This window comes from Entelurus aequoreus, linkage group LG26 (assembly GCF_033978785.1).
Source record: "Entelurus aequoreus isolate RoL-2023_Sb linkage group LG26, RoL_Eaeq_v1.1, whole genome shotgun sequence".
Lineage (NCBI taxonomy): Eukaryota > Metazoa > Chordata > Actinopteri > Syngnathiformes > Syngnathidae > Entelurus > Entelurus aequoreus.
The window spans coordinates 2,821,571-2,838,131 of NC_084756.1; the positions used below are offsets into that span (position 1 = coordinate 2,821,571).

Sequence of the window (16,561 nt, forward strand, 5' to 3'; positions counted from 1 at the left end):
TATATTTTAGAAAGAGATATATATTTGAGACAATACCGCCATACCGGTATCATTTAATGTGCCTTTGTTACAGCCTTCTTCGACAAGCACTGTAGCTAAAGGAAGGGTCCGACGCGCGTTTGGAGCCCCTACCGGCAGACACCCACCGCCACATTCGCCCACGCGTGCAGCCGGCGTGCCCGCACCGTAGCTATGGCGGCGCCTTGTCTTTAATAACCAGAGGGAACGCAAGCCAGTGAAAAGATTCAACAGAACAGCCGCTGCTAACTGCTAAAGCTAACAAATACAGTTCAGTTGACACCCTCGCTGACGTCACATGTCGCTTAGCAACAGACACCGCCTTTTAAAAGCACACACACGCTGCTCTCATAAGCCTCTCTCAACTGCATGACATATACCTAGTTTCTTTTTAAGTAACGCATTAATTACTTTCACTAATAATTAATTACATTTATCAAACAGTAATTCCATTAGTAATTGGTTAAGTAACAACTATAATTAATTGATTTGTAATTAAATCTTCAAAATACCAATATATATTGTCATTCAGCCTAAACATATTATAAACCCCGTTTCCATATGAGTTGGGAAATTGGGTTAGATGTAAATATAAACGGAATACAACGATTTGCAAATCATTTTCAACCCATATTCAGTTGAATATGCTACAAAGACAACATATTTGATGTTCAAACTGATAAACTTTTTTTTTGTTGCAAATAATCATTAACTTTAGAATTTAATGCCAGCAACATGTGACAAAAAAGTTGGGAAAGGTGGCAATAAATACTGATAAAGTTGAGGAATGCTCATCAAACACTTATTTGGAACATCCCACAGGTGTGCAGGCTAATTGGGAACAGGTGGGTGCCATGATTGGGTATAAAAGTAGATTCCATGAAATGCTCAGTCATTCACAAACAAGGATAGGGCGAGGGTCACCACTTTGTCAACAAATGCGTGAGCAAATTGTTGAACAGTTTAAGAAAAACCTTTCTCAAGCAGCTATTGCAAGGAATTTAGGGATTTCACCATCTACGGTCCATAATATCATCAAAGGGTTCAGAGAATATGGAGAAATCACTGCACATAAGCAGCTAAGCCTGTGACCTTCGATCCCTCAGGCTGTACTGCATCAACAAGCAACATCAGTGTGTAAAGGATATCACCACATGGGCTCAGGAACACTTCAGAAACCCACTGTCAGTAACTACAGTTGGTCGCTACATCTGTAAGTGCAAGTTAAAACTCTCCTACGCAAGGCGAAAACCGTTTATCAACAACACCCAGAAACGCCGTCGGCTTCGCTGGGCCTGAGCTCATCTAAGATGGACTGATACAAAGTGGAAAAGTGTTCTGTGGTCTGACGAGTCCACATTTCAAATTGTTTTTGGAAACTGTGGACGTCATGTCCTTCGGACCAAAGAGGAAAAGAACCATTCCGATTGTTATAGGCGCAAAGTTTAAAAGCCAGCATCTGTGATGGTATGGGGGTGTATTAGTGCCGAAGGCATGGGTAACTTACACATCTGTGAAGGCGCCATTAATGCTGAAAAGTACATACAGGTTTTGGAGCAACATATGTTGCCATCCAAGCAAAGTTACCATGGACGCCCCTGCTTATTTCAGCAAGACAATGCCAAGCCACGTGTTACATCAACGTGGCTTCATAGTAAAAGAGTGCGGGTACTAGACTAGCCTGCCTGCAGTCCAGACCTGTCTCCCATTGAACATGTGTGGCGCATTATGAAGCCTAAAATACCACAAAGGAGACCCCCGGACTGTTGAACAACTTAAGCTGTACATCAAGCAAGAATGGGTAAGAATTCCACCTGAGAAGCTTAAAAAATGTGTCTCCTCAGTTCCCAAACGTTTACTGAGTGTTGTTAAAAGGAAAGGCCATGTAACACAGTGGTGAACATGCCCTTTCCCAACTACTTTGGCATGTGTTGCAGCCATGAAATTCCAAGTTAATTATCATTTGCAAAAAAAAAATGAAGTTCATGAGTTTGAACATCAAATATCTTGTCTTTGTAGTGCATTCAACTGAATGCACTACATTGGTTGAAAAGGATTTGCAAATCATTGTATTCCATTTATATTTACATCTAACACAATTTCCCAACTCATATGGAAACGGGGTTTGTAGTTTTGGTCCATATCGCCCAGCCCTAGTATATATCGTTTATGTATATAGAGGTATAGTTTGAAAAGCAATCTACAGGCATTTAAAAGTGAGGCAAACAAACCTGCAGTGTTCCTTCAGAGTGCATTGAAATAAGCCGTAATATACGTATATATTTTTTAAACGACATAAAGGCCATGACCACACGAATACGGATACTTTTAAAAAGGAGTTTTTGGGGAAACTCTAGTAAAGATTTAAAATGACTCTAGCTTTAGAGTTTGTGAGCTGATGGGTAAAACAGAGCTTTTTGATTTATGTCCTAAGAAATGTAAGAAGTGTGCACTTATTTGAAAGATAATACCATAAAATTCCAGACTATAAGCCGCAACTTTTTTATACACTTTGAACACTGTGGCTTATAAAACGGAGTGGCAAAATAATTGCATTAAAAACAAACTGAAAGGGTGTGTTATTGTTTGGGCTATGGCGCCATCTTTTGGACGAATTCGCTCACTGCAGGTGCTGCAGTGTCCTTCCACTTTGTGCTTTCAACAACTGGAAGTAGAAGTGGCGTTCAGTCTTCGAGCCGTCCATAGCATTTCTACTTGTATGGATTCTTCATTCATCACTCCAAGCAACGTTTGTAAGTTTTACAATATAACTAAAACAATTCTTACCGTATTTTCCGCACCATAAGCCGCACCTAAAAACCACAATTTTTCTCAAAAGCTGACAGTGCGGCTAATAACCCGGTGCGCCTTATGTATGGATTAATATTAATATTTATTTTCATAAAGTTTAGGTCTCGCAACTACGGTAAACGGCCGCCATCTTTTTTCCCCGTAAAAGAGGAAGCGCTTCTTCTTCTACGGTAAGCAACCGCCCCGCATAGAAGAAGAAGCGCTTCTTCTTCTACTGTAAGCAACCGCCAAGGTGAGCACCCGCCCCCGTAGAAGAAGAAGCGCGCGGATATTACGTTTCATTTCATTTGTGTGTTTCTGTAAAGACCACAAAATGTCTCCTACTAAGAGACACGCGTACAAGGTTCCACTGACTTTTGATATTCATGTGAACCGCACTGTGGATACAACGGGAACACGTACGGTGAATATTCGCACCACAGGGAATGAGAAGTCGTCCTACTGTGGTTCTAGCTTGCCATGCCAGAAACTTCCACCCACAGTGATATTCAAAAGGATAACCTTGCCAAAAGAGAACTTTCCAGCCGGCGTCATCATAAAAGCTAACTCGAAGGGATTGATGGATGAAGAAAAGATGAGCGAAGGGACCGGGTGACTTTTTTCACGCAGCTCCGTCCCTGTTGATCTACGACTGCATGCGCGTCCACATCATAGATGGTGTCAAAAAACAAGTGAAGCACACTGAAGATGAAGAATTCGAGGGATTTGTGGATGAGTAATAACTTCAGAAAGTGAGCTTTAAATTTTTATTTTGTGTGTTGTGTGACACTAACGTTCGAGCAACGTTGAGTTATTGATGTTGCTATTGCTCTGCACTATTTTGAGTGTTACTATTTTTGTGATTGCACATTTGCACATTACATTTTGGGAGTGAACAGAGTTGTTAGAACGCTGGTTTGTGATATATTATTAAAGTTTGACTGACCTATCAGACTGTTTTTTTGACATTCCCTTTAGCGTAGCGTAGGTGCGGCTAATAACACGGGGCGGCTAATAGGTAAACAAAGTTTTGAAATATGCCATTCATTGAAGGTGCGGCTTACAACACGGGGCGGCTTATGGTGCGGAAAATACGGTACTTACTAAACCGTGTGTGATGTCTATAGGAGTGTTTTTATGCATTTTTGTATGTGCTATCACAATGTAATCAAGTTAGCGTCGTTAGCTTTAACTCGTAAACTAACACGTTTACGAGTGTCTGTGTTAGTATTATTAACTTACAACGGCATTCTTTTTGTATTGTTTCACTTTCACAAATTCCTCAATAAATTCACTAAAACGTGGAGTTATTGAGTCTGTTTAGCTGATTGGAGAGCTAGCGTCTAGGGGGTCCATGATGATGACTTCTGTTTTGTTTGATCAGCCGTTTTATTGCCGTGTTACAGACACCGTTTGGAAACAATTAAGGTATGTATAAATAAACATTTACAAAATATTTCTGTGTAAATAACTCATTTCACAACGTATATATCTGCGGCTTATAGTCCGGTGCGGCTTATACACGGAAACATTTTGTTTTCTTCTAAACATTTTTGAGTGTGGCTTATACTGGTGCGCTCTGTAGTCCACAAAATAAGGTAATCATAAATGTACTTTTACTTGACCGATTCATACCATTCAAAGTGAAGTGAAGTGAATTACATTTATATAGCGCTTTTTCTCAAGTGACTCAAAGCGCTTTACATTGTGAAACCCAATATCTAAGTTACATTTTAAACCAGTGTGGGTGGCACTGGGAGCAGGTGGGTAAAGTGTCTTGCCCAAGGACACAACGGCAGTGACTAGGATGGCGGAAGCGGGGATCGAACCTGCAACCCTCAAGTTGCTGGCACGGCCGCTCTGCCAACCGAGCTATACCGTCCAAAGACTCGTGTGAAGACTGTTCTTTTGTCGCAAGTTCAAACAACATGTCCAAGTGCAATCAAACCGCTACAATATGTAATGTGATGTAAACAAAAAAGTGAAAAGATGTTAAAAGATACATTGTTTTTTACCATTTTTATGGACATCTGTTTTTTGTATTTCTTTTGTCAAAACGACAAATGTTGGGGGAAGAAATAGCCCTGCTGTGTTTTGCATAACAAGGCTATTTCTTCCCCCAACATTTGTCGTTTTGACAAAAGAAATACAAAACAGATGTCCATAAAAATGGTAAAAACAATGTATCTTTTAACATATTTTCTGTAAAACATAATCAATGCAACATTTTGACCAAAGAACCACCATTACATTTTATGTACACCACAAAGGAGTGTTTTTAAAATTTAGAAAAATAAATAAATAATATGACTCCTTTAATGCGCCCTTTAATCTGGTGCGCCTTTTGTATGAAAATAGACCTGACTAGACCCGCTCATCGGCAGTGCGCCTTGTAATCCGGTGCGCCCTATGGTCCGGAAAATACGGTATTTTAAACCCCCCCCCCGTGTGGATGGACCTTTGTTTTTTTAATCAGTGGGATTAATGAGTATTTTTGGAAATATCTATGTTTGTTTGGACAAAACCTAAATTGGCAAAACAAAGCAAATAGTGTACGTTTGAGAGTGTCATCCTTACGAGATCATCATTGACTGGCAGTGCAGAAAGCTCTTTTAACAATAACATCTTCTTCCTATCCCAGTGATGAACTTACAGCGTGCGCAGATTGCTCAGACTGCTGAACACTCGTTCTCCCAGGTGGCTGATGGAGTTCTCGCCAAGGTTCAGGCTCTCCAGGAGACCTAATCCTACAAACGCAGTCTCCTCCAGCCGGGTCAGATGATTGAAGGACAGGTCCCTGCACGCAAAGCACACATTGTGCAAACAGGTTAAGGAAAAGATGGAGGCACCTAAAGTGCATTTGACCACACTCAATGCGCACAAAGACAACAAAAAAGTTCTGAGAAGGAGAAGTTGTTCTTGCTAGAAAGCAAACACTCACAGCTCCTCCAGCTTTTGGCAGAACTCCCAAGCGTCTGGTCGGATGATGCCGAGGGCGTTCTGGCTGACCCGCAGGACACGCAGCATGTGCAAGCCGTATAGCCAACCTTTGTTCACCTCAGTGAGGTTGTTGTGTTCCAGTTCCCTGAAACAAAGATGGTATCAACAATCAGTGTTTGGCAAAGAAGGATGAACCATGCTTTAAAAACAACACCTTTGATTACACTTCAGATGATCAGATAATTGTGTTGAACTGGGAAATAACTTACCATAAACAATAAAAGGATACCAATTCATAGATTTGTTTATTATTAAAACAATCTTATCGCTCTAGTTGCATACAAACTCACAGTTCTTCCATGCTGATCAGTCCAAAAAAGGCTGCGTCCATGAGCTTGGTGAGGCCGTTTCTTTGCATCTTCAGGGACTTCAGCGAGTCCGTCCCTTTAAAAGTCAGGCTGTCCACAATCTTGATCTTGTTACGCTTCAGTTCACTGGCAGGAAGTGATAGAGAGTGAATTCAGGAGAGCAGAAACACCTGTAACAAGCTTGCGTACGCACAAAAACCTGGCGTACGGCCTTTTTCTCCGCAAAGATGAGATGAATCAAGACTGACTTTAGTGGACGCCAACTTAATGGTGGACGTACGTACATTGCTACAGGCTGTGGATACTTTGGGGACACTGTTCTTTGCCAACATTTGATTTAACAACAAAAATATCCAGGCAAGGAGACTACATTCACTTTTCCACCAATGCATTTAATGCTTCATAACCATATGAATATTTGTAAGGACATATATTATATCATTTTGCCAACTGTTGCTGTCAAAACGTGTTCGTGTAACGTCACATATTCGGCTTTTACCGTAAGAAGCTCTCCTGTGTTGTAATAATAAATTGAGTAATCAAACAAGAGTCAAAGTCTATCGTAACGTTTGCGATATGCTGGCATTTTTACATTTTAAAGACTGCGAGATTGCATAACTTCGTGCGCTGTGCTTCGGGGAGGGGGGCGACCCATTTTACAGCTAATAAAAACCCCAATCTAATATGTCATACAATTTGAAAAATTGTCAAGTGTTATATTGTAAACTACTGGCTTGCGCTTAAATCTGAAAATTAACTGCAAAAACTTCGCCCAGCCTTTAATCGATCTCTTAGTCTGAACTGAACTACAGAGATCAAAGAACTTTAGCACAATAAACATTTTTGAGATGCACCTGCACATTCTGTAAACACCTTCTTTACTGTTGCACTACTTCCTCTATACTGCAATATATTGTTTGTCCTGCCTACTAATTAGAGTGAAATGTTACACCTTTTATGCTTTCCCTTCTATGCAAACAGAGCAATACTCACAGAAACTGAAGACTGGGCAGTCGGAAGACTTTGGATGGCAGCGAGGTCAACCTGTTCCTGTTGAGCTTCAACACCAGGAGAGAGCTGGACACGTTGTCAAAGCAGCCGGGCTCCAGCACACTGATCTTGTTATTACTCAAATTGCTGTCCCACACATTGAAAGATAAATACATATGAATATGTACACATTCCTATTATTTTTTCACATGTATTATTGATTGTTCTGCATACTTTTACGGATTCACTACTTCAGACAAATATTGAGTTGTTAGCATTAACTCACAGATATTTCAGCTGCATGGAAGGGAATGATCCTGCTTTTAGCTCGGAAAGGGAGTTTGACGTCAGGTCCAGCGTCTCCAGGGACTCGTACGGCTGCAGCTGGTGCATGGAGAGCTCCGAGATCCGATTGTGTACTCTGAGTCGCAGAAGGTTAAAAAAACATGTACGGGTCAAATTGTCTGAAAGTTACTTCAAGTAAGCCATGTTTAGGAGGACAAATTACTCAAATACAGTTGGGATTACTTGGATTTCTGCATAAATCGGGCATACAATGACATACTGCTTAAACTAACACTGCACAAAAAGTGTAATGTTTTTTTTTATATCAAACACAGCACGTTAAATTCACAGTGCATCCTGGCAACAGTGCAGTATATGAACTCCTGGGCTAATGACTTCCCCAAGAGCTAATTGGAGCCAGGAGTCAGCCAGCCTGGAATCCAACCAATGTGATGAGATTCCATTTGCTTGTTAACAAAAGTATCTCTAAAAGCCTTGAAGTTCACGCGTCTACGGTAAGACAGATTGTCCACAAATGAAGAAATATTCAGCACTGTTGCTACCCTCCGTTGGCGTGGTGGTCCTGTAAAGATGACTGAGAGCACAGAATGCTCAATGAGGTGAAAAGGAATCCTGGAGAGTCAGCACAAGACTTACCAAATATCTGGCACAAGCTGACATTTTTGTTGACAACTCTACAATACGGAAAAGATTACACAAGCATGGAGTGCGTGAGAGGACATATCTGCATGGAGTAAAAAAAAATATTCAGTCAAAGGCTGGACTCCAGGGAGGGGGTACAGACTGAGGCCAAGGAAAAAACCCTCATAGCCATAGCACACATAAACATGTTACGTAGAATCAACAAAACTTGCAACAGAGTGGAGGGCCATGGCAGAAAAAAAAATATATATATATATACGTATATATATATATATATATATATATATATATATATATATATATATATATATATATATATATATATATATATATATATATATATATATATATATATATATATATATATATATATATATATATATATATATAGAGTATATATATATTTTATTTTTTTTATTTTTTTTGGATTACGAAGAAATAGTGATTGTTCAAGGACTGGAATTGACTCTGTGGCGTAGTTGCTTAGATATGAGTTGGAAAAAAAAGTTAATGATCCAGTCTGATGTACGTTTCCTCTACTTAACAGCCATAAAAAGATTAGAACCCTCCCAAAATATTACACTTTATACATCCATTCATACATTATATTACTTTTATTTATTTACACATAAAAAACATACATTTGTAAAAGGAGTGGTGATGATCATATATATAGTGGGGACTTGTATTTTATTTTGTAGCAGTAGCAACTTCCTTGTTCATTTCACTTTATCGAACTCTGCATGCTAGTAACGTCGAGGTCACATTGGGGCCTGTGTGCCTTTACACTGGAGTCTGATAAAGATCACATTTTGCTCGCCGCGTAAACAGTCAGCTGGGAAAAATCAGATTTATAAAAAAAATCTGATTTTGGCCACTTTGGCTTGCAGCGTAAACGTAGTCATTGACGGCAAAATTAATTCCCAACAGTATCAAGACATTTTGCAGGAAAACTTAAGACCGTTTGTCTCCCAACTGAAGCCCGAGAGAGGATGGGTGATTCAACAGGACAACGGCCCAAACCCTTAAAGTAAATCAACAACACTACGCTTTCTGGAGTTGGGCCAGTCAGAGTCCTGACTTCTACCCGATAGTGATGCTGTGGCATAACCTCAAGAGAGCATTTCCAGGGCTCAAATTTAGCCACGGCAACCGCAGCAAAAGCCACGACCGCCCTTGTGACTTGCAGTAATGCCCTAAAAAACGGACCAATATCTACGGCAAGAACAAGCCGTGACCGCCCTTGACGTTTTACTTGTTAATGGACGAGGGATGTAACGGTAAACGGTTAAATGATAATTTGCGATAAAATTCTCGACGGTTAGTAATACCGTCAAATTTTTTAATTACGTTTGGCTTGATAATCATGGCGGACTAAAGACACGGACTTTGCTCCGGAGATTTCCCCTCGGAGTAAGCAGAGCCAAGCACTTGGTTTAACGTCATTTTCCCTCGTTTCCCGCCGTGCGTTTAAGAGCACAGTGCAGTGATTAGATGGAGACAGGTGTGGACAATATTCGAGACCCTTGTCTCACACTAAAATTATACAGCGAAGGAGAGAACTATTTGATGTTGCTTTTTTTTCTCAATACAGCCTCCATCAGCTGCTGTGACTGAGTTCATGATGTGGGGAAACATGAAGCAGGCGATGTGTCGTGAACGTTGTCACAACTTGTTTATAAAGTATTTTAAGTCTTTAGTTTGTTGACTGGGATGTTCACTCATCCTTTATTTAACTGAAAACTGTATCAGTGTTCAAATAACATCAATACTAGCTAAAATATTTTGTCATCTCATCGAATTGAACGCAGGCTGTGAATATTGTGTATTCGATGTGAGAAGTGTCACTCTTTATTTTTGTTGGCCAAACTGTTGTACTGATAGGAGGCGTTGGAGAAGAACAAAGCTTGTTTATTAGACTTCATCTTCGTTAGCCAAACTGCTTTGAGTTTTATATTGATATCAAAAAGTAAACACCAGGTTTTTTTTTTACATTACTTGTGGTTTGTTCATGTCCCAAAGGTATTACTTCAAAAACCATTCATGTGACATAGCATGTTGTTAATGTGTTATTGTGTGTAGTTAATTCTTATACGACATATTTCTGCTTTAAACTCTTAATGGCTCTGTCCCAATACAGCATATATATGTACATATAAATGTACATAACTTAAAAACATAAATAAATAATTAAAAGACATACCTCCCACTATCAAAATGTAGAAATAGAGATAAAGGCATCAGGTAATGAATTAAAAAACAGTTACAAATATATATATATATATATATATATATATATATATATATATATATATATATATATATATATATATATATATATATATATACACACATATATATATACACATATACATGAAGGAAAAGCACTGTACTTTTCAATGAAGATAACTTTAAACTAGTCTTAACTTTAAAGAAATACACCCTATACATTGCTAATGTGGTAAATGACTATTCTTGCTGCAAATGTCTGGTTTTTGGTGCAATATCTACATAGGTGTATAGAGGCCCATTTCTAGCAACTATCACTCCAGTGTTCTAATGGTACAATGTGTTTGCTCATTGGCTCAGAAGGCTAATTGATGATTAGAAAACCCTTGGGCAATCATGTTCACACATCTGAAAACAGTTTAGCTCGTTACAGAAGCTACAAAACTGACCTTCCTTTGAGCAGATTTAGTTTCTGGAGCATCACATTTGTGGGGTCAATTAAACGCTCAAAATGGCCAGAAAAAGAGAACTTTCATCTGAAACTCGACAGTCTATTCTTGTTCTTAGAAATGAAGGCTATTCCACAAAATATATATATATATATATATATATATATATATATATATATATATATATATATATATATATATATATATATATATATATATATATATATATATAACTGTTTATATATATATGCATGCATGCATGCTTTGGAGCCCCTGCCTAGAAAGAAAATAATGTTTGCCTTGGTGCCCTTCTAACTTGCCAACTTGGTGCCCTAAAATATGAGGTCCATGCCTTGACCTTAAAAAGTTAAAATTTGAGGCCTGCATTTCACACCAGACATCCCAAGCATACTGTTGAATTTAAACAGTTTTGTAAAAAGAAATAGTCCCATATTCCTCCTGATCATTGTCTGATTTGCAACTACAGGAAACGTATTCAAACATCAACAAGTTATTAAATCCAAAGGTTCGCGGACCGGTATTTTTTCCATCCTGTACTGTGAATCCTGAGATGTGTGTTACAAAAAAAGGAAACATATTTGTGCAAGAGTTCTTAAAGTAGACTGTTTGTCTATTGTTGTGATCAGAACACATTGTATGCCCTATTTACACAGAAATCCAAGTAATCCCAAAGGGTTTGCATACTTTTATCTTGCAACTGTGGGTGATGTTGCTGTGTATGACAGTGTCGTACTCTATCAGTCATTTCCCCTTTTTACTTAAATAGTAACAACCAATGGAACAGATTTCATACTTACAACGACAGTGATGTGATGTTGTAGGAGTCGTCGCCAAGGAAGGGAATAACTGTCAGGTCATTGTGGTTCATTGTGCTGCAATATTAAACATTTCACATTAACCCATGATGTTAACATTTAGAATTCGCATTGCAAAGAGAACAATGTATTCGTATAAGGCACATGTGTCAAACGTCATATTAAGTGGCCCGCAAAGGCCTGGAATTACCACGCGTCTATTTGTTTCTAAATGTAGTCAACCTTCTATTATGACACAAAAAAATACATGTACCGTATGCAATTTCATATATTTTAAACGTAATCTAATATTGCGACAAACATTATATCATCACACATTCAAAACATCAAAATAAGTACTTAAATATCTGCTTGACTCTTGATTTTGAAGCAACTTATCCATCACATTGTACAATGTAAAGATAATTTGTCAGTAAAAACTGGTAGCTCAGTTGCCAGAATTTTACCGTAAAAACACGAGATAAAAAAATGTGTAATATTGTTTTGCCATTAATAGACACCTTAAAAACAAAGACCGTAGGTTTTACAGTAAAACAGTGGTACTGTTTTCCCAATTACATTTACAGTATACATTGTAAAAAAAACATTGTTTTCTTTATTTTTATGACTATTTACATTGTAGATTGTCACTGAGGGCATCAAAACTATGATACCTGTGAAGTGAAAACCCTTTCAGGTGACTACCTCTTGTAGCTCATCGAGAGAATGCCAAGAGTGTGCAAAACAGTAATCAGAGCAAAGGGTGGCTATTTTGAAGAAACTAGAATATAAAACATTTTTTCAGTTATTTCACCTTTTTTTGTTAAGTACCAGTACATAACTCCACTTGGTCACAAAAAACATTCATGAAGTTTGGTTCTTTTATGAATGTATTATATGGGTCTACTGAAAATGTGAGCAAATGTGCTGGGTCAAAAGTATACATACAGCAATGTTAATATTTGCTTACATGTCCCTTGGCAAGTTTCACTGCAATAAGGCACTTTTGGTAGCCATCCACAAGCTTCTGCTTCAATTTTTGACCACTCCTCTTGACAAAATTGGTGCAGTTCAACTAAATTTGTTGGTTTTCTGACATGGACTTGTTTCTTCAGCATTGTCCACATGTTTAAGTCAGGACTTTGGGAAGGCCATTCTAAAACCTTCATTCTAGCCTGATTTAGCCATTCCTTTACCACTTTTGACGTGTGTTTGGGGTCATTGTCCTGTAGGAACACCCAACTGCGCCCAAGACCCAACCTCCGGGCTGATGATTTTAGCTTGTCCTGAAGAATTTGGAAGTTATCCTTCTTTTTCAATGTACCATTTACTCTCTGTAAAGCACCAGTTCCACTGACAGCAAAACAGGCCCAGAGCATAATACTACCACCACCATGCTTGACGGTAGGATTGGTGTTCCTGGGATTAAAGGAGTCATCCTTTTCTCCTCCAAACATATTGCGGGGTATTGTGGCCAAACAGCTCAATTTTTGTTTCATCTGACCACAGAACTTTCCTCCAGAAGGTCTTATCTTTGTCCATGTGATCAGCAGCAAACTTTAGACGAGCCTTAAGGTGTGGCTTCTGGAGCAATGGCTTCCTTCTTGCATGGTAGCCACTCAGTCCGTGGCGATGCAAAACACGCTTGACTGTGGACACTGACACCTGTGTTCCAGCAGCTTCCAATTCATTGCAGACCTGCTTTTTGGTAGCTTGGTTGACTATTGATCACCCTGACCAATGTTCTCTCAGCAGCAGGTGATAGCTTGCGTTTTCTTCTTGATCGTGGCAGTGACAAAACTGTGCCATGCACTTTAAACTCCCGAACAATTGTCTGCACAGTTGCTCTTGGGACCTTAAGCTGCTTTGAAATGGCTCCAAGGGACTTTCCTGACTTGTTCAAGTCAATGACTCGTTTTTTCAGATCTGCGCTGAGTTCCTTTGACTTTCCCCATTGTGGCGTTTGTAACCGAGTCTAATGACTGCATCACACGAGCCCTATTTAAATGAGCTCAGAGAAGTCAACAGGTGTCATCAATCATAATCACTCACATGAAGTTAAGAGGCCATGAAGCTCATTTGATTTGATTGTAACTTTTCCACATCACCCAAATTGACAATGTATGTTGCGGTATGTATACTTTTGACCCTGCAGATTTGGTCACATTTACAGTAGACCCATAATAAATTCATAGAAGAACCAAATTTCATGAATATTTTTTGTGACTGGAGCTGAGCCGGAAGGCAAAGCTCTCAATTTACTGGTCGATCTACGTTCTCATCCTCATGAGCTTTGGGTTATGACCGAAAGGACAAGATCACGGCCGAAATGAGTTTCCTCCGCGGGTGGCAGGGGCTCTTCCTTAGAGATAGGGTGAGAACCTCTGTCATCCTGGAGGAGCTCAAAGTAAAGCCGCTGCTCCTCCACATGGAGAGGAGCCAGATGATGTGGTTCGTGCCCCCGCGACCCAACCTCGGATAAGCGGAAGAAGATAGATGGATGTTTTTTTTGTGACCAACAAGTATGGGCTCCAACCTAGGGCTGGGCGATAAAACAATAACAATATATATCGCGATAGACATGTGATCAATATCAATAGAAAATGGGGTCGATAGAACGTTCGATAATTTCACTTAGTTCTGTTGGAAAAAAATAGGAAGAAAGGCGGAGCCGGAACCGCACGGCATTCTGGGGGGTGTAGGCAGAGGAAGGGCTTTGGCCTCTCGACCTATCACGGCCGAGCCTGAACCACAAGGCATTCTGGGAAATGCTAACAGGAAAAAAAAAGCAACAACGGCTGTCGGCTAGCTGACGACGAGGAGTGAAACGAAACGGGAATATGAGTGCGGCAGCACGAGAGGAAATTGTAAATAAAAAGGAAACGTCAAGTCACCAGTTTGGCAGTATTTTGGATTTTTTAAAATCCGATACGAATCAGAGTAATACTGTCTGCAAACTTTGCAAGGTCGTCGTCCCGACCAAGTCTGGGAACACGACAAACTTATTTTACCACCTGAGCCGCTCTCACCCGCTGGAGTACAGCAGTATCAAACAGCCACAACCATCTACATCAGCCGGTGCAAGTGGAACAGCACCGAAGCGACAACAACAGACCACCATCGTCTGGATGGTGGTCTGTTGTTGCCGCAGACAGTATTACTCGGCAGCAGTGCCATACGACAAAAATTCAAAACGTTATAAAGAAATAATGGATGCAGTGGTGTACACTACTAATTTCTTAATTACAATACTTTGCATATTTTGTTGGATTAAGCATTTATTTAATGTCAATATTTGCACATCGACCAGTATTTTCATTTATTTGACTGTTTTTCATAATACTGACCTCGTTCTAAAGGTTAAAGGTTATATTTAAAATAAAAGTATTTAAATTCAGCCTTTTTTCTCCTGGTCTTTATTTAGAATAGTTGTTTGTTTTTTTTAATCAATAATTATCGATATCGACTGATATGAAACACTTATATCGTGATACATTTTTTAGTCATATCGCCCATCCCTACTCCAACCACTCTATCACAAAAAATAAGAGTTGTAGAAATTATTGGAAACTCAAAAGACAGCCATGACATTATGTCCTTCACAAGTGTATGTAAACTTTTGACCCCGACTGCACATATACAGTATACATATATTTATTTTATTTATTTATTTTTTTAAACTTGGGACTTCCCGCGGACCGAATTTTGGACGCGGACCGCAGTTTGGGGACCCCTGCTCTAAAATCTACATATTTTTATTACAGAGTACGTAAAAATATATAACAATAAATAATTATAATTTACTGTTACAAGTGGCTCTCTAAGGGCAGCCATAACTGTGATGTGGCCCCCAATGAAAACGAGTTTGACACCCCTGGTATAAGGTATACTGGCCGGAACAAGTGTACCTAATGTTGTGGCCAGTCACTGCTTACATTCACATTTTAAAGTTAAACAACCTCAAGGTGTTTGACATTCTTCCGCTAAAAAATAAAATAAAAAAAACAACAACACCCAATTAGAGAGTAATTACAATTTAAAAAAGGATACAACACCAGAGTTAGAGTTAGTGTTGTGATGCTATCCTGGTTAGCACGTCCATGCTAACTCGGCTAACAACTTACACTTGGCTGATGCCCTCTGGAAGATCCAAGGGAGCCGCCGACAACCTATTCCCGTTGCAGTCCAGGACGAGGCGCCCGTCTGGGCCCGTGGAGCAGGAGCAAGGAGCCGGACACGACTCGACGGCCCGGACACGCACACCCAGGAGGAGCATGAAGAAGACGGAGGCCGAGGGAAGGGGCCAGTCTTCCGCCATCTTGGCTCAGATTCCTCTTCACTTGGGATTCCTTCCCACTCCAAGCTGGACACCCGACGCTTTCTCCACCACTGCGATTACTTCCACGCCATCCCAACGAACTCAATTCAATATTAACAACTTATTCGTCCATGTTGTTTAAAATAAACGCGTGAGTTATTCCGCATCGCTCTTGTCTTGATGGATCAACAAAAGCGTTTAGTTGATGACATTGGATATCTTGGTCCCGCCTCTTTCTGGCAAATCTAAAGCGATTCTATTGGTCCAAATGCACGTTTGTCAATCCAGTCCATAAATCTGATTGGTTCTCGCAATAAAACACGAGTTTGTAGTCTCGTGTATTGTAAACATTACAAAGTTTCAAAACAAGATTTGTGTTTATTTCAATCCAAGACAGCAGTTTATAAAATTGTGTGAATTAAATTATACAAGTGAATAAATACACTTGAATTATACTTACCATGAATTGATTACGTGGACCCCTACTTAAACAAGTTGAAAAACGTATTCGGGTGTTATCATTTAGTGGTCTATTGTACGGAATATGTACTGAACTGTGCAATCTACTAATAAAAGTTTCAATTAATCAAAAAACTAATTTTCTTATGATGGTTTATATTTAATTATATTTTTATCCTGATTATAATCCCATACAGCTATTTATTTTCTATTGAGGATGAGCGATACTGTAAACCA

General features: G+C 39.3%; 1 protein-coding gene across 2 annotated transcripts in view; it reads right to left on the bottom strand.

Moving 5' to 3' along the window:
* The window catches only part of lrig2 (leucine-rich repeats and immunoglobulin-like domains 2), a 50,549-nt gene extending 34,459 nt beyond the window's left edge, over positions 1 to 16,090 (bottom strand). For both annotated transcript variants that reach the window (XM_062037473.1, XM_062037474.1), the window contains exons 1-7: positions 15,672 to 16,090; positions 11,551 to 11,625; positions 7,393 to 7,527; positions 7,110 to 7,253; positions 6,099 to 6,242; positions 5,750 to 5,893; positions 5,462 to 5,605 (exon numbers count right to left, since the gene is read on the bottom strand). In XM_062037473.1, the coding sequence (XP_061893457.1) occupies positions 5,462 to 5,605; positions 5,750 to 5,893; positions 6,099 to 6,242; positions 7,110 to 7,253; positions 7,393 to 7,527; positions 11,551 to 11,625; positions 15,672 to 15,865 (980 nt within the window). In that variant the 5' untranslated portion in view covers positions 15,866 to 16,090. The remainder of the gene's footprint in view (positions 1 to 5,461; positions 5,606 to 5,749; positions 5,894 to 6,098; positions 6,243 to 7,109; positions 7,254 to 7,392; positions 7,528 to 11,550; positions 11,626 to 15,671) is intronic.
* Between the last annotated feature and the right edge of the window lie 471 nt (positions 16,091 to 16,561).